The sequence below is a fragment of the Mesoplodon mirus genome, assembly GCF_964341445.2.
Source record: "Mesoplodon mirus genome assembly, chromosome: 3".
In the NCBI taxonomy this organism is placed as follows: domain Eukaryota; kingdom Metazoa; phylum Chordata; class Mammalia; order Artiodactyla; family Ziphiidae; genus Mesoplodon; species Mesoplodon mirus.
The window spans coordinates 172,160,070-172,182,771 of NC_138978.1; the positions used below are offsets into that span (position 1 = coordinate 172,160,070).

General features: G+C 38.7%; 2 protein-coding genes across 2 annotated transcripts in view; both read left to right on the forward strand.

Annotated features, from left to right (window-relative positions):
* Positions 1-12,441: 12,441 nt before the first annotated feature.
* On the forward strand, positions 12,442-15,758 carry LOC309799042 (Fanconi anemia group B protein-like). Its single transcript, XM_082612063.1, has 2 exons — positions 12,442-12,527; positions 12,807-15,758. The coding sequence occupies exon 2, from the start codon at positions 12,924-12,926 to the stop codon at positions 15,489-15,491; it is 2,568 nt and encodes an 855-aa protein (XP_082468189.1). The 5' UTR covers positions 12,442-12,527; positions 12,807-12,923; the 3' UTR covers positions 15,492-15,758.
* CCDC181 (coiled-coil domain containing 181) overlaps positions 12,457-22,702 on the forward strand; it is a gene marked incomplete at its 3' end in the record, with an annotated part of 41,578 nt that continues 31,332 nt past the window's right edge. The window contains exon 1 of the mRNA XM_082612064.1: positions 12,457-12,527. The remainder of the gene's footprint in view (positions 12,528-22,702) is intronic.

The window sequence follows — 22,702 nt, forward strand, 5'->3', positions numbered from 1 at the left end:
ATTACTGGTGGAAATGTATCAGCACAGCCACTTTTGAAAACAGATTGGTAGTTTCTTAAAAATTACACACAGCCCAATAATTCCACTCATAGAAATCTAACCAAGAGAAATGAAAAAGATAGGCCCACACAAAGATTTCTACACACATTTTTAAAGCAACATTATAATAGTCATTATAAGCAAAAACAACCCAAGTGTTCATCACCCAGGGAGTGGATAAACAAAAGATGGTATAGCCACACAATGAATACTATCTTGTGTTAAAAAGGAACAAAATACTATGCGTACTACACAACAGATGAACTTTAAAAACTTTATGTTAGTGATAGAGGCCAGATGCAAAAGACTACATAGTGTCAGAAAGTAGAATGGTGATCGCCAGGGGTTGGGAAGAGGGGAAAATGGGGAGTTAATGTTTAACAGGTACAAATTTTCATTTGGGGAAGATGAAAAAGTTCTGTAGCTAGAGGCAGAAAGTAACCATTGTGAATATCTAAGCCTAGACATTCTTCATAACAAAGGCCTAATCTCCAGGGAAAAAGACTTTCCCAGAGCCTTATCTTACGTGAGGGAAGGGCATTTCTTCAACTCCAGTTCCCTCTAGCCTTTCTGTCTCACCTAAATAGATAGAGGGGGAAGCTAACACTTGTGAAGGTCACAGCCCAGGGACCAAGGCCCACTGAAAGAGTGAGATTTATTCATAAGATTATAGAATGATTCTCTTCTTCCATACTTTACCACCATACCAATAGGGCTCCAGTAGAATAACAGTCAATTACAGCTGAAGGAGACGCAAGCTCTCTTTGAGGAGGAGTTCTTATGGAAGCCCAAAAACTAGAGAGAGAAAAAGAAGGACACTAGAGAAATTTGAACCCTCTGGCACATGCAGCTATGGAAAACATTAAACACAGCCCAACTTCTAACCATATTAACATAAAATCTCACACTAAAGGCCTATCTGCTTCAGTCCCTATTATCTGGAATACCATGTCCAGCTTTCAACAAAAAAAATTTACAAGTCATGCTAAAAGGCAAGAAAAAACAGTCTGAAAAGACAAAGAAAGCAACAGGACCAGGCGCAGCTTGACAGAGATATTAGAGTTATCAGATTGGGAATTTAACTATGGTCATTATGTTAAGGGCTCTAATGGAAAGTATAAGAAAACATGCATGAACAGATGGGTAATATAAGCAGAGATATGGAAACTCTAAGAAGGAATCAAAAGGAAATACTATAAATCAAAAGCACTGTAACAAACTGATGACTCCATAAAATGCATTCATCACTACTCTTGACACAGCAGAAGAACCAGTAAACTTGAAGACTGGTCAATGGAAACTTCCCAAAATTTAAGGCAAAGAGGAAAAAGAACGAAAAAAAGAATAGAATGCCTAAGAACTGTGGGACAATTATAGAAGATGTACCATACATGTAATTGGAATACCAGAAGGAGAAGGAACAAATAGAGCAGAAGAAATATGCAAAGTAATAATAGCCGAATAACCTACCAAAATTAATGAAAGACAGCAAACCACATATCCAGAAAGCTCAGAGAATACCAAGCAGGATAAAAAATAAACAAAACAAAACAAAAAAACAAAAAAAACCACAAAGAAAAAAAAACTACATTAAGGTATGTCATATTCAAATTGTAGAAAACCAAAGACAAAGTTAAAAATCTTGAAAAAGCCAGAGGCAGGAAAATCTTACCTATAGAGGAACACAGAATTACAGCAAATTCTTGTCAGAAACCATGCAAGCACAAAGAAAGTTGAGTGAAATATTTAAAATATTAATGGAAAAAAATCATCAACCTGGAATTCTATATTCAACAAAATTATCCTTTTGTCAGGATAAAGACTTTCTCAGAAAATTAAAAACTGAGAGAATTCAGTGCAAGCAAGAAGTATTAAAATGTTCTGTCCTGCAAGAAATATTAGAAGTTCGTCAGGGAGAAGGAAAATGATATATAGGTCAGAAACTTGGATCTACATAAAGAAAGAAAGAATGTTAGAAAAGGAATAAATAAAGGTAAAATAATTTTTTATTTAATCTTAATTTATTAAAAACTAAACCTTAGGGCTTCCCTAGTGGTGCAGTGGTTGAGAGTCCACCTGCCAATGCAAGGGACATGGGTTCATGCCCCGGTCCGGGAAGATCCCACATGCCACGGAGCGGCTGGGCTCGTGAGCCATAGCCACTGAGCCTGCGTGTCCGGAGCCTGTGCTCCGTAACGGGACAGGCTGCAACAGTGAGAGGCCCGTGTACCACAAAAAAAAAAGAACAAAAAAAAAACAAACAAAAAAACCCCTAAACCTTAAAATGTTTAAAGTAATAATAGAAGCAATGTATTGAGTGATTATAGCATATGGATAAGTAAAATGAATGACAGTGATGTCACAAGGATCAGAGGAAGGAACTGGGAATACTTTTATAAGGTACCTGCACTACATATGAAGCAGTAGTGTTATTTGAAATTAATTTTAGATTAGTCAAAAATGTACTGTAAACTCTAGGGCAGCCACCAAAAATTTTTTTTGAGGAAGTATAATTGCTATCCTAAGAGAAGAGATAAAATAGATTATATAAAATGCTCAACTAAAACCAGAGAAGGTAGAAAAAAATGGGGGAAACATAACAAAGAATAAATGCAATAAATAGAAATCAATTATAAACATGGAGGATATTCATCCAAGTATATCAATAATTGCTTTAAATGTAAATGGTATAAATACAACAATTAAAGGAAAGAGACTGTCAGAGTGGATAAAAAATAAGACCTAACTTATTTATAAGAAACCCACTTTAAAGACACATGTATGAATAGATTAGAAGCAACGGGCTGGGGAAAGATATACCATGCTAACAATCATTAAAAGGAAGCTTGGGCTTCCTTAGTGGCACAGTGGTTGAGAACCTGCCTGCCAATGCAGGGGACACGGGTTCGAGCCCTGGTCTGGGAAGATCCCACATGCCGCAGAGCAACTAGGCCCGTGAGCCACAACTACTGAGCCCGCGCGTCTGGAGCTTGTGCTCCTTAACAAGAGAGGCTGCGACAGTGAGAGGCCCATGCACCACGATGAAGAGTGGCCCCCGCTTGCCACAACTAGAGAAAGCCCTCGCACAGAAACGAAGACCCAACACAGCCAAAAATAAATAAATAAATTTATAAAAAAAAAAAAGGAAGCTGAAGTAGCTGTATTGATTTCAGACAAAACTGAATTCAGAACAAGGACAATTAGCAGATATAAAGAGGGTCACTTCCGGGTAAGATGGCGGAAGAGTAAGACGCGGAGATCACCTTCCTCCCCACGGATACACCAGAAATACAGCTACACGTGGAACAACTCCTACAGAACACCTACTGAACGCTGGCAGAAGACCCCAGACCTCCCAAAAGGCAAGAAACTCCCCACATACCTGGGTAGGGCAAAGCGGAGAGATCCGCACACAGAGGATCGGTGCCGAGCGGCACTCACCAGCCCGAAAGGCTTGTCTGCTCGCCCGCCGGGGCGCGCAGCGCTGGAAGCTGAGGCTCGGGCTTCGGTCAGAGCGCAGGGAGAGGACTGGGGCTGGCGGCGAGAACTCAGCCTGAAGGGGGCTAATGTGCCACAGCTAACCGGGAGGGAGCCCGGGAAAACTCTGGAGCTGCCGAAGAGGCAAGAGACTTTTTCTCCCCTCTTGGTTTCCTGGTGCGCTAGGAGAGGGGATTAAGAGCGCTGCTTAAAGGGGCTCCACGGACGGGCGCGAGTCGCGACTGAAAGCGCGGAGCCCAGTGACAGGCGTGGGACGCTGGGGCTGCTGCTGCCGCCGCCAAGAAGCCTGTGTGCGAGCGCAGGTCACTGCCCACACCGCCCTTCCGGGAGCCTGTGCAGCCCGCCACTGCCGGGGTCCCGGGATCCAGGGGCGGCTTCCCTGGGAGAACGCACGGCGCGCCTCGGGCTGGTGCAACGTCACGCCGACCTCTGCCGCTGCAGGCTTGCCCCGCACTCCGTGCCCCTCCCTCCCGCCCGGCCTGAGTGAGCCAGAGTCCCCGAAGAGGCTTCTCCTTTAACCCTGTCCTATCTGAGCGAAGAACAGACGCCCTCCGGCGACCTACACGCAGAGGCGGGGCCAAATCCAAAGCTGAGACCCAGGAGCTGTGAGAACAAAGAAGAGAAAGGGAAACCTCTCCCAGCAGCCTCAGAAGCAGCGGATTAAAGCTCCACAATCAACTTGATGTACCCTGCATCTGCGGAATACATGAATAGACAACACATCATCCCAAATTGAGGAGCCCGGAGTCAGTGCTGTGCCTCTGAGGTGGGAGAGCCAACTTCAGGACACTGGTCCACAAGAGACCTCCCAGCTCCACATAATATCAAACGGCGAAAATCTTCCAGAGATCTCCATCTCAACACCAGCACCCAGCTTCACTCAACGACCAGCAGGCTACAGTGCTGGACACCCTGAGCCAAACAACTAGCAAGACAGGAACACAACGCCACCCATTAGCAGAGAGGTGGCCTAAAATCATAAAAAGTCCACAGACACCCCAAAACACACCACCAGACGTGGACCTGCCCACCAGAAAGACAAGATCCAGCCTCATCCACCAGAACACAGGCACTAGTCCCCTCCACCAGGAAGCCTACACAAACCACTAAACCAACCTTAGCCACTGGGGACAGACACCAAAAACAACAGGAACTACGAACCTGCAGCCTGCAAAAAGGAGACCCCAAACACAGTAACATAAGCAAAATGAGAAGACAGAAAAACACACAGCAGGAGAAGGAGCAAGATAAAAACCCACCAGACCTAACAAATGAAGAGGTAATAGGCACTCTACCTGAAAAAGAATTCAGAATAATGATGGTAAAGATGATCCAAGATTCTATTTCCCAGATCCAAAATCTTGGAAATAGAATAGACAAAATGCAAGAAACAGTTAACAAGGACCTAGAAGAACTAAAGATGAATCAAACATCGATTAAAAACACAATACATGAAATAAAAAATACTCTAGATGGGATCAATAGCAGAATAACTGAGGCAGAAGAACGGATAAGTGAGGTGGAAGATAAAATAGTGGAAATAACTGCTGCAGAGCAAAATAAAGAAAAAAGAATGAAAAGAACAGAGGACAGTCTCAGAGACCTCTGGGACAACATTAAACGCACCAACATTCGAATTATAGGGGTTCCAGAAGAAGAAGAGGAAAAGAAAGGGACTGAGAAAATATTTCAAGAGATTATAGTTGAAAACTTCCCTAATATGGGAAAAGAAATAGTTAATCAAGTCCAGGAGGCACAGAGAGTCCCATACAGAATAAATCCAAGGAGAAATACGCCAAGACACATATTAATCAAACTGTCAAAAATTAAACACAAAGAAATCCTATTAAAAGCAGCAAGGCAAAAACAACAAATAACACACAAGGGAATCCCCATCAGGATAACAGCTGATCTCTCAGCAGAAACTCTACAAGCCAGAAGGGAGTGGCAGGACATACTTAAAGTGATGAAGGAGAAAAACCTGCAACCAAGATTACTCTACCCAGCAAGGATCTCATTCAGATTTGATGGAGAAATTAAAACGTTTACAAACAAGCAAAAGCTGAGAGAGTTCAGCACCACCAAACCAGCTTTACAACAAATGCTAAAGGAACTTCTCTAGGCAAGAAACACAACAGAAGTAAAAGACCTACAATAATGAACCCAAAACAATTAAGAAAATGGGAATAGGAACATACATATCGATAATTACCTTAAATGTAAATGGACTAAATGCTCCCACCAAAAGACACAGAGTGGCTGAATGGATACAAAAACAAGACCCATCTATATGCTGTCTACAAGAGACCCATTTCAGACCTAGAGACACATACAGACTGAAAGTAAGGGGATGGAAAAAGATATTCCATGCAAATGGAAACCAAAAGAAAGCTGGAGTAGCAATTCTCATATCAGACAAAATAGACTTTAAAATAAGGACTACTAGAAGAGACAAAGAAGGACACTACATAATGATCAAGGGATCGATCCAAGAAGAAGATATAACAATTGTAAATATTTATGCACCCAACATAGGAGCACCTCAATACATAAGGCAAATACTAACAGCCATAAAAGGAGAAATCGACAGTAACACAATCATAGTAGGGGACTTTAACACCCCACTTTCACCAATGGACAGATCATCCAAAATGAAAATAAATAAGGAAACACAAGCTTTAAATGATACATTAAACAAGATGGACTTAATTGATATTTATAGGACATTCCATCCAAAAACAACAGAATACACATTTTTCTCAAGTGCTCATGGAACATTCTCCAGGATAGATCATATCTTGGCTCACAAATCAAGCCTTGGTAAATTTAAGAAAATTGAAATTGTATCAAGTATCTTTTCCGACCACAATGCTATGAGACTAGATATCAATTACAGGAAAAGAGCTGTAAAAAATACAAACACATGGAGGCTAAACAATACACTACTTAATAACGAAGTGATCACTGAAGAAATCAAAGAGGAAATTAAAAAATACCTAGAAACAAATGACAATGGAGACACGACGACCCAAAACCTATGGGATGCAGCAAAAGCAGTTCTAAGAGGGAAGTTTATAGCAATACAATCCCACCTTAAGAAACAGGAAACATCTCGAATAAACAACCTAACCTTGCACCTAAAGCAATTAGAGAAAGAAGAACAAAAACATCCCAAAGTTAGCAGAAGGAAAGAAATCATAAAAATCAGATCAGAAATAAATGAAAAAGAAATGAAGGAAATGATAGCAAAGATCAATAAAACTAAAAGCTGGTTCTTTGAGAAGATAAACAAAATTGATAAACCATTAGCCAGACTCATCAAGAAAAAAAGGGAGAAGACTCAAATCAATAGAATTAGAAATGAAAAAGGAGAAGTAACAACTGACACTACAGAAATACAAAAGATCATGAGAGATTACTATAAGCAACTCTATGCCAATAAAATGGACAACCTGGAAGAAATGGACAAATTCTTAGAAATGCACAACCTGCCAAGACTGAATCAGGAAGAAATAGAAAATATGAACAGACCAATCACAAGCACTGAAATTGAAACTGTGATAAAAAATCTTCCAACAAACAAAAGCCCAGGACCAGATGGCTTCACAGGCGAATTCTATCAAGCATTTAGAGAAGAGCTAACACCTATCCTTCTGAAACTCTTCCAAAATATAGCAGAGGGAGGAACACTCCCAAACTCATTCTACGAGGCCACCATCACCTTGATACCAAAACCAGGCAAGGATGTCACAAAGAAAGAAAACTACAGGCCAATATCACTGATGAACATAGATGCAAAAATCCTCAACAAAATACTAGCAAACAGAATCCAACAGCACATTAAAAGGATCATACACCATGATCAAGTGGGGTTTATTCCAGGAATGCAAGGATTCTTCAATATACGCAAATCAATCAACGTGATACACCATATTAACAAATTGAAGGAGAAAAACCATATGATCATCTCAATAGATGCAGAGAAAGCTTTCGACAAAATTCAACACCCATTTATGATAAAAACCCTGCAGAAAGTAGGCATAGAGGGAACTTTCCTCAACATAATAAAGGCCATATATGACAAACCCACAGCCAGCATCGTCCTCAATGGTGAAAAACTGAAACCATTTCCACTAAGATCAGGAACTAGACAAGGTTGCCCACTTTCACCACTCTTATTCAACCTAGTTTTGGAAGTTTTAGCCACAGCAATCAGAGAAGAAAAGGAAATAAAAGGAATCCAAATTGGAAAAGAAGAAGTAAAGCTGTCACTGTTTGCAGATGACATGATACTATACATAGAGAATCCTAAAGATGCTACCAGAAAACTACTAGAGTTAATCAATGAATTTGGTAAAGTTGCAGGATACAAAATTAATGCACAGAAATCTCTGGCATTCCTATATACTGATGATGAAAAATCTGAAAGTGAAATCAAGGAAACACTCCCATTTACCATTGCAACAAAAAGAATAAAATATCTAGGAATAAACCTACCTAAGGAGACAAAAGACCTGTATGCAGAAAATTATAAGACACTGATGAAAGAAATTAAAGATGATACAAATAGATGGAGAGATGTACCATGTTCTTGGATTGGAAGAATCAACATTGTGAAAATGACTCTACTACCCAAAGCAATCTACAGGTTCAATGCAATCCCTATCAAACTACCACTGGCATTTTTCACAGAACTAGAACAAAAAATTTCACAATTTGTATGGAAACACAAAAGACCCCGAATAGCCAAAGCAATCTTGAGAACGAAAAATGGAGCTGGAGGAATCAGGCTCCCTGACTTCAGACTATACTACAAAGCTACAGTAATCAAGACAGTATGGTACTGGCACAAAAACAGAAAGATAGATCAATGGAACAGGATAGAAAGCCCGGAGTTAAACCCACGGACATATGGTCACCTTATCTTTGATAAAGGAGGCAGGAATGTACAGTGGAGAAAGGACAGTCTCTTCAATAAGTGGTGCTGGGAAAACTGGATAGGGACATGTAAAAGTATGAGATTAGATCACTCCCTAACACCATACACAAAAATAAGCTCAAAATGGATTAAAGACCTAAATGTAAGGCCAGACACTATCAAACTCTTAGAGGAAAACATAGGCAGAACACTCTATGACATAAATCACAGCAAGATCCTTTTTGACCCACCTCCTAGAGAAATGGAAATAAAGACAAAAATAAACACATGGGACCTAATGAAACTTAAAAGCTTTTGCACAGCAAAGGAAACCATAAACAAGACCAAAAGACAACCCTCAGAATGGGAGAAAATATTTGCAAATGAAGCAACTGACAAAGGATTAATCTCCAAAATTTATAAGCAGCTCATGCAGCTCAATAACAAAAAAACAAACAACCCAATCCAAAAATGGGCAGAAGACCTAAATAGACATTTCTCCACAGAAGATATACAGACTGCCAACAAACACATGAAAGGATGCTCAACATCTTTACTCATTAGAGAAATGCAAATCAAAACTACAATGAGATATCATCTCACACCAGTCAGAATGGCCATCATCAAAAAATCTAGAAAGAATAAATGCTGGAGAGGGTGTGGAAAAAAGGGAACACTCTTGCACTGCTGGTGGGAATGTGAATTGGTACAGCCCCTATGGAGAACGGTATGGAGGTTCCTTAAAAAATTACAAATAGAACTACCATATGACCCAGCAATCCCACTACTGGGCATATACCCTGAGAAAACCATAATTCAAAAAGAGACATGTACCAAAATGTTCATAGCAGCCCTATTTACAATAGCCCGGAGATGGAAACAACCTAAGTGTCCATCATCGGATGAATGGATAAAGAAGATGTGGCACATATATACAATGGAATATTACTCAGCCATAAAAAGAAATGAAATTGAGCTATTTGTAATGAGGTGGATAGACCTAGAGTCTGTCATACAGAGTGAAGTAAGTCAGAAAGAGAAAGACAAATACTGTATGCTAACACATATATATGGAATTTAAGAAAAAAAAATGTCATGAAGAACATAGGGGTAAGACAGGAATAAAAACACAGACCTACTAGAGAATGGACTTGAGGATATGGGGAGGGGGAAGGGTAAGCTGTGACAAAGTGAAAGAGCGGCATGGACATATATACACTACCAAACGTGAGGTAGATAGCTAGTGGGAAGCAGCCGCATAGCACAGGGAGATCAGCTCGGTACTTTGTGACCGCCTGGAGGGGTGGGATAGGGAGGGTGGGAGGGAGACACAAAAGGGAGGGGATATGGAAACATATGTATATGTATAACTGATTAAATTTGTTATAAAGCAAAAAAATAAAATAAATTAAAAAAATAAATAAATAAATAAAGAGGGTCATTACATAATGATAAAGAGGCCAACTCTCCAAGAAGACATAACAATTCTTAGTGTGAATGCGCTTAACAACAGAACCCTGAAATACATGAATCAAAATCTGCCAACTAAAAGGAGAAATAGAAAAATACATTATTATAGTTAAATTATTCAACACCCTCTTTTAGTAATTGATAGATCAAACAGGCAGAAAATCAGTAAGGATATGGTTGGCCTGAAAAGCACTATCAACCTGATCTAATTGACATTTATAGAATATTCCATCAAACAGCAGAATGCACATTTTTTCCAAACCTGAATAAACAATTTCCCAAATGGGCCACATTCTTAGTTGTAAAACATACATTTACAAATTTGAAAGTATAGAAATCATATAAATTATATTCTCACACCACAATGAAATTAAACTAGAAATAAATAACAGAAAGATAACTGTAAAACCTCCAAATATTTGGAGTTAAAAGACACATGTCTAAATAACACCTGTGTCAAAAAGAAGTCTCGAGAGAAATTTAAAAATGTTTTGAACTAAAAGAAAATACTATTTATCAAAAGTTGTGGGAGGCAGCAAAAGCAATGTTTAGAGAGAAGTTTATAACATTAAAGACATATATTAGAAAAGAAGAAAGATCCAAAATCAGTAATATAAACTTCCACTTTAAGAAACTAAAGGAAAAAGGGCAATTTAAGCCTAAGGCAAGCTGAAGAAAATAAATAATCTTTAAAAGGCAGAAAAAAAATGAAATTGAAAACAAGAAATCAACAGAGAAAATTAATGAAACACAGTTGTTAAGATATCAATAAAATCAATAAACCTCCTGCCAGGCTGAGAAGACACTAATCACCAATGTCAGAAATGAAACAGGGATTATTACATGGACACTTAAGAATAATAAAGAAATAACATAAACAGCCCTAGGCCCATAAATTTGATAACTTAGATGAAATGAATGAACTCCTTGAAAAACACAATCTGAATAGGCCTATAACTATTAAAGAAATTGTATCACTAATATCCTTCCAAAATAGAAAGCACTAGGCCTGGATGGTTTCACTGGTGAATTCTACCAAATATTTAAGGAAGAAATAATGCCGATTCTCCACAATCTCTTCCAGAAAACAGAAGCCGAGGGAACACTTCCTAACTCATTCTATGAGGCCAGCATTACCCTAACACCAAAAACAAATAGACTTTACAACAAAGAAAAACTAGACTAAAATCTCTCATGAACATAGAAGCAAAAATCCTCAACAAAATATTAGCAAATTGAATCTAGCAGTGAAAAGAAGTATACACCACAAACAAGTGGGATTTATTCCAGGTGTGCAAGGTGGCTCAACATTAAAAAATCAATCAATGTTGTCCACCATATCGACAGGCTAAAGAGAAAAATAATGTGATCATATCAATTAATGTAGAAAAAGCATTTGACAAAATCCAAAAGCCATTCACAATTAAAAAAAAAAAAACCCAAAAAACTTTCAGTAAACTAAGGATAGAGAGGAACTTCCTCAACTTGATAAAGAACATTTACAAAAAACCTACACCTAACATCATACTTAACGGTGAGAAATGGGGCATTTTCTCCCTAAAATCAAAAACAAGGCAAGAATGTCCACTCTTACCTAAAGGATGAGAAGGATTTAGCAGTGCAAATATCTGGGGAGGAGCATTCCCGGCAGAGGAAATAGCAAAGATGGAAAAGAGCTCGACGTACTTGAGGAACAGAGAGGTCAGGGTGCTTGGTGTATCATGAATGAGCAGCAAAGTGGTAGGAGGTGAGATTACAGGAGTAAGATGGGGCCCAATTATGCAGAATCTTGGAAGTAAGGTAAGGAATTTGAATTTTATTCTAATAGCATTGGAAAGTCAGAGAGGGGTATGATCTGATTTACATTTTTAGAAGAGTGTGGCTTGCTGACATGAACCTCTTGGTTGTGGCCATATACGTTCTTGGGAGGCATTCACTCTTTGCATGTAGATTCAGAAGACAAGATGAGTCCATTTTCAGTTAATGCATACGTACTCTTGCATATCCAAGTTTTGTAATGAGCTTTAATGATATTGCCATCCCCAGAGAAGAGAGACAGCCATCACAGCTATTGGATTGTCACTTTAAGGCAGGAGACATTCACCAGGCATAGGTGAAGAGAAAAAGTTGGAAGAATTTAAAGTCAATATTTTTAAGTTTATGGTTTTGAAGTATAGCTTTGAAAAATTATTATTCTCAAGAAAATCGGAACAGCCTTAGGGGACTTGTCTCTACCTTTGCTATAAAAATGCTACTGGGGGCCCCGCCCGAGGGCCCCGCCCCCCGACGTCTCCTGCACTGCGGCCCCGCCCCCGCCAGCCGGCGGATCGCGGACGCTTCCCTCTTCAAGCTCAGCCCTGGCTAGCTCCTCCTGCCATTCGCTTTCACAATATTCCCCGGAGGCCCCGCCTCCTCAGCCTCCCTTGGCAACTGGGTTCTGGCCGCTAGGCAGGCTCCGCCTTCTCTACGCTGGACGCAGCGTCCGGCCTGGGCCTCCCAAGATGCAGCGCGCGGGCGGGAGGTTTGGAGCCGCCTGGCGCTGAGAGGGTTTGCGGCGTTGGGGACGTGGCGGCTGCGGTGTGCTAGAGCCCCACACGCTGAGGTAGGGCCGGCGGCGTGTTCCCTGACCCAGCCTTCGCCGAGGGGGTGGCGGCGGCGCAGGGTTTTGCTCCCCTAGTCCCTTTATTGCGGAAGAGCGCGAAGGAAGTGGGCTTCCCGGGGCCTGTGCCCACCCTTCTCTGGAAGGATAACTAGATTTTTCCAAGTGCTTACTCTATTCGGGGATTATTTCGCTTGACACTTTCTTCACCTCTGCAGCATCTTTCTCACTTGGAGGATGAAATACTTAACAGAGGATACATCTTTGACATCTTTAAAACAGCTCTGCCTACTGGATGGCAGTTTCCCTCATTTCATTTTTAGGTTTAGAAGCATCAACTGGAATCGATTTACATTTGAAAATTGGGCTTGATACTGTGGCTTTACTAGCAAACAAGCAATGTCATCTAATGAACAAGAAAGCCTCTTCTGTTATAATGGAGAAGTCCTTGTTTTTCGTTTGTCTAAAGGAAATTTTTTAGATGAAGGGCCTACAAAAACACCTGTGTTACTACATGTCAGAAGAATGGTATTTGACAGAGGAACAGGAGTATTTGTTCAGAAATCCACTGGATTCTTTAGCATAAAAGAAGAATACTCTCATTTAAAAATTATGGGTTGCGACTGTGTTTCAGATTTCAGAACTGGAATTAATCTGCCTTATATTATGATACAGTGCATTAAAGAGAGTAACATTTTCAGATATTTTCTACTATTTCTTCACAGTACCAATAAATTTGAAAAGCGTTTGAGTTTTGAACTACACTGTGAGTTGAAGGACAGTGTAAGGGTCCTTAATGGCCCTTTAGTTTTATGGAGATATGTCCAAACATTCTTTTATATCTCTTCCCAAACTGGCAAAGTTGTTACTGTGTCCATTAAGTTATCCTCTATTGAGTGGACAGGGGAGATTGAAAATGTGGGTATGGTTTTGTTAGGACGAAAGAGATGTTACTTATCTGAGGAAGGATGTAACCCACAGCCTTCAAAATCAGATTATGCAACTTGGAATACTCAATTTTGTGTATACTCCCTTGAAAGGGGAGAAGTAATAAGTGATACATACATTATCCCTCCTGCTTATACCAGTGTGATAACATGTGTGCATGTCTGTGCAACTGAGATTGTCAACAAGCGGTTAAGAATGTCTTTGATTGCTCTTACTCAAAAGAATCAGCTGATTTCATTCCAAAATGGGACTCCTAAAAGTGTGTGCCAGCTTCCATTTGAAGATCCTTGTGCAGTTCAACTTATGGATTCAGGTGGAGGAGACCTCCTTTTCGTCATATCCTTTAGGGCCAGTGATGCTTGTGCTGTTTGGGAAAAGAACTTTCAGGTTGCTGCTAAGTGGGAGAAAGTTAGCTCAGTGCTGATAGATGACTTTCTTGGAACTGGAACTGAACAAGTACTGCTACTTTTTAAGGACCCCTTGAATTCAGATTGCCTCAGTTCCTTTAAAATAACAGACCTGGACAACTTAAACTATTCAAGTGAAACATTGGATTGCAATGAAGATGACTTATTTGATGGCAAAAAGAATTATTTGGTGGTTCCACCTCTGGAAAGAAGATTGAAAGTTGGTTTGGTTTCTGTTCAGGAATTACAGCAGCATCTCTTGCTTAAGGAAAAAATTATTTCAAAATCTTACAAGGCTTTAATGAACCTGTTTCAAGGGAAAGATGATAGTACATCAAGTGCACAGGAGGAATGTCTTGCCACTCTTTGTGGTGAAGAAGAAAATCCTGTCTATACCTTTGATGAAAAGTTATCAGATAATTTTCAAGATTCAGAACAGCTAGTAGAGAATATATGGTATCGTGTAATAGAAGATAGCTTGGTTGTTGGAGTGAAAACCACATCTTCTTTGAAGGTGTCCCTGAATCATGCGACTTTATCGCTGTCAATGGATCAAGCCCCTAACTCCAGCTTTCTGCTCATTAAGTGTCAAAGTAGGGTGATCAAGTTGAGTAGGAAATGTTCGCCAGTACCAAGGTCAGTGCCATATGAAATAGGATCAGAGGTAAAAAAAATCAAGTTGAGTGTTGATAGTGAGGAAGAAGAAGGGAAAGAGGAAAGCATTGTTTGTGTACAACCATCTGAGAAAGAGTATGTGCAGATGATTACTGCTGTAACATCTCTTTCGCCACTTTTAGCATTCAGTAATTTTTGCTGCATTGTGCTGCTACAAATTAGAGAGAGAGAGAATGATAACCATTCTGCAGCTCGTTATGTTCAGTGTGGCAGAATTTTTTTAAGTCTAGAAGATCTTTCAAGTGGGAAATACCTGCTGACATTTCCAAAGAAGAAACCTATAGAACACATGGAAGATCTCTTTGCGCTTCTCGCGGCCTGGCAGAGAACTTGTTTTCAAATCATATCACCCAGCTATGCTCTGAATTCAATGAAGGTATGGCTCTTAGAACACATGGAATGTGAAGTTATCAAAGAATTTCCAGAAATTTGCTTTTGCAAAAGGCCAGGAAGCTTCTATGGGACACTCTTCAACTGGAAACAAAGAACACCATTTGAAGGGATTTTAGTAGTCTATTCCAGGAATCAAACAGTTTTGTTCCAGTGCCTTCATAATCTCAGCAGAGTTCTCCCTATAAACAGTTTCTTCAAAAATCTAAAATTAGGAAGTGAGGATTTCCTACTTGGTCATTTAGCATTAGCTTTGGAGAAGGAATTGGTTACCCTTGGTTCTTTTTCTTCTGCCTTAGTTAAGGTTGAAAGCAACTTGGTGCAGAATTGTGAAGCAAGCAGTGAAAAGAGTAGTGGTGATGTGGCTGCTTTATCAGACACAGAGGAAAGCATCCATCGCTACAGAAAAGAACTTCAGAGAGAAAAGAAGCAAATGTTGGGGACGAACCTAAAAGTGAGTGGTGCCCTTTACAGAGAAATGACTTTGAAATTAGCTGAGATTCAGCTGAAATCAGACCTTGCTGCCCAGAAAGTGACTGATTTATAATTACAATCTCAGCTTGGTTATATTTTAGAATATTTTTCCCTGCCAGAATGTTTTGGTCCTACTTGTTTTCATCTTACATTATATGCCTTCTCTGTAAAGATTAAGATTGAGGCTTACTGTAGAATCTTTGGTTTTGAAGATGCACAAAATAGCATGCCTTAGAGCAGCACTTCTCACCTGGGCTCATTTTGCCTCCCAGGGGCGTTTGGCTATGTCTGGAGATATTTTTTGGGTGTCAGAAGTAGTGGCAGGTGGGGAGGGCAAGAGAGGGGTGCTATTCAGATCTAGTGGGTTGAGGTGAGGGATGCGGCTAAATTTCCTACACAGCACAGCGCAGCCCCTGACGAGGGAGGGCCCATCCCACATGTGAGTAATGCCCGGGGTGGAGAAATCCTGCCTTAGCGTTTCCACTTAAGACATAGGTGATGGAACAATATTTTGTTCTAAATCTTAAAAAAACCTTAAATAGGCCTTTTATTATACTCTGCTTAGTAAAACCTAGCATATAAAAATGAGCTTCAAACAGATAAACAAGGTTGTCACGATTCAGAAGTTTCTGTAAACATTAAGCCCCTGTGGAAATTTAAATGGCAGAGTGTCTAGGTGAGACCATTATGGTGGAAACCCTTATTAAATTAAATTTCCTTAGAAAGCCTCTATGAAATTGCATAAGTCTATAGGCATGTGAAAATTTGGGGGCATTTCTTTGAAAAGCATCTCTCTTTCAAAAGGCTAAGCATACCTCACAGGCCACTATTTTTAAAAAATTGAAATTGCCTTTAAGCCATCTGAAATTCCAACTCTAGGCAAAACTAAAATGTAAAATCCTAACTAAAGTAACTTAAAGAGTATGGCACTCCTTAGGGACTGAGAAATTTAAAAATAAGTGAAAATTAATTTCAGTTAAGTGACTTTTCAGGGGTCCAGTGAGGCATTTCAAAGGGATAAAAATTCAACCTATTCTCTTTTCTTTTTGGAAAAAATAAGAATTCTGAAGTAATAAGAGAATGTCAGGAGAAGGGAAAAGACACAAAAGGATATGGGCCAAAAGGAATGTTTCTGATCCTTTTTGCTCTAAAATCCGTAAGTGTGATGGAAGTTTCTGTCTCAGTTGAAAGACATAAAGATGATTATAGAAAGCGGCATTTCACACTTGCAGCGGTGAAGTGCTAATCCCCCCCACCCCGTGCCTCAGAAGTGCTTGTCCCTAATGATCTGGTGACGCAAGTGGGTTTTTAAGAAGCTAAGTTATTACTGTCTTGTCTTGGTTTTTATGGTTGTCTATATAATATGCTACCTTTTTTTTTAGTAATCCATTGCAAATTGAGTTCTATAACTCTATAGCTTGATTTCTATGAAATTTCAATGAAAAATATTTCAGACTTTCTGGAAATGAAAATGTGATAATTTCAGGATTAATTGTGGAAGTCTGAAAGCAATGTGTGTCAGTGGATGTAGTAAAACTTCACAAGGCATGTTCTGAAAGGACAACCAGGTAGAAAATATAGGAACTAAGTTGTAAAATGAAGGCTGTCAAAAAACTAAACAGAATTTGATTGTAATAGTTTAATAGTTTATCTATAGAAAAGCTAGAATAGTAAAAAAAATAGCATATTGCTTATTTTTTATTTATAAAAGCAAACAAAAGGTATTAATCTGTATGTACCAAATAACCTCTTTACAAGTGAACTTTGTACCCCAGTATAATTTTTTTCTTTTTCTTTTTTCACACACACACACACACACACTGTATTTTATTTTTACAAGAGATAAATAAACTGACACCAAGCATTGTAAATGGATGACCACAACAAAAGCAACAATGACTGCAATTACCAAATACAAAACACACTCATACTATGTCATAATATTGACATTCAGCCCAGTAATCCTCCACTGTAACAACAGCTCCTTTACTTTGCTGTGAACATTGATTTGTATATTTTTTGCCTCTGAGTCCGTGTGGGATTTTTTTTTATTCAAACAGAAAGTCACAAAAATTATAATCATCCTCATCAGTTCACTCAGTCCCATGTAATTAATTTTTTTTTCATCTTGATCTTTTGTTAGCACTTTTATGAATTCATCACTTTTCCATGAGAGTTCTGAAAATGCTTATTCATTCAGTTCAGCAGTATAGTCAGTTACCAGAAACCTGTACTTGTCAGAGTCTTTTCTGTGAATTCCCTGAAGATGAAACCCTTTTATAGGAACATTTTTGCAAAAGCATCACAGTACACCCAGAACTGTCTGTAAATGACAAAAGACTTAAAAATGACCACGGTTAAAGATCTGATGAAAGTTCATAATAATGCAATTGACAAGGAAATTTAGTTTTTTCTGAGATATACATTTTAAAGTAATAACTAGAATTATGACTTATAACATTATACCAGAACATACAAGATTTTTAGAAATTTCATGTAATGTCTGAAACATTTATATTAACATATTTCAATACAAATAACCCAAAGAAAGTTTAGTATTAGTTGTTTTTTTATGTTTGTTTTTTTATACTGCAGGTTCTTATTAGTCATTAATTTTATATACATCAGTGTATACATGTCAATCCCAATCGCCCAATTCAGCACACCACCATCCCCACCCCACCGCGATTTCCCCCCTCGGTATCCATACGTTTGTTCTCTCCATCTGTGTCTCAACTTCTGCCCTGCAAACCGGATCACGTGTACCATTTTTCTAGGTTCCACATACGTGCGTTAATATGCGATGTTTGTTTTTCTCTTTCTGACTTACTTCACTCTGTATGACAGTCTCTAGATCCATCCACGTCTCAACAAATGACTCAATTTCGTTCCTTCTTATGGCTGAGTAATATTCCATTGTGTATATGTATCACAACTTCTTTTTCCATTCATCTGTCGATGGGCATTTAGGTTGCTTCCATGACCTGGCTATTGTAAACAGTGCTGCAATGAACATTGGGGTGCATGTGTCTTTGAATTATGATTTTCTCTGGGTATATGCCTAGTAGAGGGATTGCTAGGTCGTATGGTAGTTCTATTTGTAGTTTTTTAAGGAACCTCCATACTGTTCTCCATAGTGGCTGTATCAATTTACATTCCCACCAACAGTGCAAGAGGGTTCCCTGTTCTCCACACCCTCTCCAGCACTTGTTGTTTGTAGATTTTCTGATGATGCTCCTTCTAACTGGTGTGAGGTGATACCTCGTTGTGGTTTTGATTTGCATTTCTCTAATAATTAGTGATGTTGAGCAGCTTTTCATGTGCTTTTTGGCCATCTGTATGTCTTCTTTGGAGAAATGTCTATTTAGGTCTTCTGCCCAGTTTTGGATTGGGATGTTTGTTTCTTTAATACTGAGCTGCCTGAGCTGTTTATATATTTTGGAGATTAATCCTTTGTCCGATGATTGGTTTGCAAATATTTTCTCCCATTGTGAGAGTTGTCTTTTCGTCTTGTTTATGGTTTCCTTTGCTGTGTAAAAGCTTTGAAGTTTCATTAGATCCCATTTGTTATTTTTGTTTTTATTTCCATTACTCTAGGAGGTGGATCAAAAAAGATCTTGCTGTGATTTATGTCAGAGTGTTCTTCCTATGTTTTCCTCTAACACTTTTATAGTGTCCGCTCTTACATTTAGGTCTCAAATCCATTTTGAGTTTATTTTTGTGTATGGTGTTAGGGAGTGTTCTAATTTCCTTCTTTTACATGTAGCTGTCCAGTTTTCCCAGCACCCCTTATTGAAGAGACTGTCTTTTCTCCATTGTATATCTTTGCCTCCTTTGTCATAGATTAGTTGACCATAGGTGTGTGGGTTTATCTCTGGGCTTTCTATCTTGTTCCATTGAAACTTTGAGACAAAACAGTTACCCTTCAGTTATTTGAGAACGTTTTCCAGATGCTCATGGAATTCTGAGTACTTAAGAGCTATAAAAAGAAACGCAATTGAGTTATTTGTGGTGAGGTGGATGGACCTGGAGTCTGTCATGCAGAGTGAAGTAAGTCAGAAAGAGAGAAACAAATACTGTATGCTAACACATATATATGGAATCAAAAAAAAAAAAAAGGTCAGAAGAACCTAGGGGAAAGACGGGAATAAAGATGCAGACCTACTAGAGAATGGACTTGAGGATACGGGAAGGGGAAAGGGTAATCTGTGACAAAGTGAGAGAGTGGCATGGACATATATACACTACCAAATGTAAAATAGATAGCTTGTGGGAAGCAGCCACATAGCACAGGGAGATCAGCTTGGTGCTTTGTGACCACGTAGAGGGGTGGGATAGGGAGGGTGGGGGGGAGGGAGATGCAAGAGGGAAGAGATACGGGGACGTATGTATATGTATAACTGATTCACTTTGTTATAAAGCAGAAACTGACACACCATTGTTAAGCAATTGTACTCTAATAAAGATGTTTAAAACAAACAAACAAACAAAAAATGCTACTGAATGCCTTGGCCCTTTCATCACTGACTACTCCTACTAAAAACCGCACCAAAGAAATTATTTTAAAAATAAATGCCAGGACAACGGGTTTTTCTTGAGGAACACATGTGATTTCTTTTAAGAGCTAGAAAGTGTACTTTATTTCCATTTTTACACTAGCTGCTTAAAATCTGAAAACTCAGTTACAGAAACTGAACTGACTCTTTGTGTTAGGATACTGGCATTCGCTTCATCTATATCTACCATTCATTGTATCCAGGATGGTATTGCAAGCAGCTTCAAACCCCTTTGGGAACATGTTGAGTATAAACTTAATCACAGGCAAATTTTATGCCTAATTGTATATTACCTTCAATAAACCAAAATGTACTTTGCCTTTCTATGGGGTGATGTTAATAGTAAAGAATATAAGTGGAACATGAAGGACTATAGAGATTATTAATTTAAAAGTATTTTTATGACAACAGAGTGACCTGAAGTGCATTTCCTCATGTTGATGAGTCAATTATCTGATCTCGCACAGACGATAAGCAGGGTCATTCTTATTACTAGTCATCAATACTATTTGTATACCTTAAATAGAGCCTTCGTAGTTTAGCTTTCATATTTAATTATTTTTTGCTTTTCACATTAAATATGTATGTCTAGAAGTCAAGAAAGTGCTACTTCTGCTATAAAACTGCAAAGAGCTAGACCTATAGGACAGCTTAGCAAATGGCACTTAATGTTTAACCATATGGGTAGTTTCAAAGAGTAATTATTCAATCAGGCAATAAAACACTACTTATAAACAGAGGGTTTTCCTGTCAATAATCTAAAAGGTAAATTATGTTTGTTGTTTTTCCTCAAAGGCTAACCTCTGATTCATTTTGCTTCTTTCCCTTTATAATTTATTTCTATAAAATCCTTCTCCCAGATTTCAGGATTTCTAATCACATACTGAGTAAGCTAGGGCCTCATAGCAGGAGATCCCTTGAAACTTCTGCCTTATGGGGGCTGGGCATACACTCAAAAGTGCTGAACAGGGCTTCCCTGGTGGCGCAGTGGTTGACAGTCTGCCTGCTAATGTAGGGGGCACAGGTTCGAGCCCTGGTCTGGGATGATACCACATGCCACGGAGCAACTGGGCCCGTGAGCCACAACTACTGAGCCTGCGCGTCTGGAGCCTGTGCTCCGCAACGAGAGGCCGCGACAGTGAGAGGCCCGCACACCGCGATGAAGAGTGGCCCCCGCTTGCCACAACTAGAGAAAGCCCTCGCACAGAAACGAAGACCCAACACAGCCAAAAATAAATAAATAAATAAATAAATAAATTTTTTTTAAAAAAGTGCTGAACACATGAAACAAGTGCTGAATAATTTTTTTGTGTTAAAGGGATGTACTTGTTGCTGGCATACAAGCTGAAAAAGGGATTGTGCTGCTGCTAAGGGTCATATGCAAACTCAAGCTCTCCAGCCTTTACTGTGACACACTCATAATAGTGCACTACAGAAAGAATGTCTTGATTTTTTCAGCAGTTGCTATATTTTTATTATAACTATATCCAGATATAAGATATATCTGATATATAATATATATGTAATTGATAAATATTATTATACACCAAATCTGTGTATAACTACTATTAAAAGTATCAAATGTCACCTCAGTAAGGCTTAACTTGACTAAGTTATTTGAAATAGCAGCCCCATTACTACAACCTAGCTCCACACTTCTGATCCTCTCTTCTTTGCTTTATGTTTTATATATCATTCCTCACCTTCTAACACACAATATGATTTACTTATTTAGTATGTTTATTATTTATTGTCTTTTCTCCCTACCAGAAGGTGAGCTCCATAAAGGCGGTGAATTTTTCACTTCCTAAAGAAAATATTCCCTACATTATAAAATACCTTTTTGAATTTACAAAAGATCCAGATGTTAATGTATCGATTTCAAATACATGTATGTAAACATTATAAAGGCCTTGTGTTCTGTAAATAAATGAGCCTTAAAGGTGGAATGTATAAGTATAAAATTCAGAAAAATACATGCTTAAAATTTCACCTCTTCTTTTTCCCTTCCTTTCAAATGACAACATTTTAATTTCTGGGCTGGGAACTCAGAGATCTGAACTTATTAGAATAAAATAAGGCAAAGGACTCTGAGACTTTTGCACCTTTTTTTTTTGGCAATTGGGTTCTAGGTGTTTGAGATAGTTGGAACTCTGACTTCCAGGGAATATGATAGTTCATTGATATATTCCAAGTATCTAGAACAGTGTCTGCCATTTAAGTGCTAAGTAATATTTGTTGAATGATTTAGAATATCGTGACTCTATGCAGAATCTAAATATTGTCTGTAAAGTGTATTACTTTGAACAGTTTTATAGAAGACATGTACAGTCATGTCTTCTTAAATTCTTGGCATTTATTTAATCTCTTCCGGGTACTTAAATTAAATAAACATTGGCTTTTCTAAATCAAAGCCTTCAAAGTGTTTTTTTTTTACTGAAAGAGAGTTGCTCAACTTTATGCTGCTCTCTTCCTCATTTTGTGTACTTATTTCTATACCAGGTATAATGAACAATGACAGAAAACTGGGGGAGTTTTATCTCTTTCTTGGATCTTTTTTTCAGAATGAACATTCAAAATTTAGTTATAACTAGTATTAAATTAACCAGTGGAGAGGGAAAACACATGACACTATTCATATACAGTGATCGCTATTTGTAAAATCCCATAGTCTTTCATTTCTCTAATGAAGACATACAGATGGCCAAAAGGCACATGAAAAGATGCT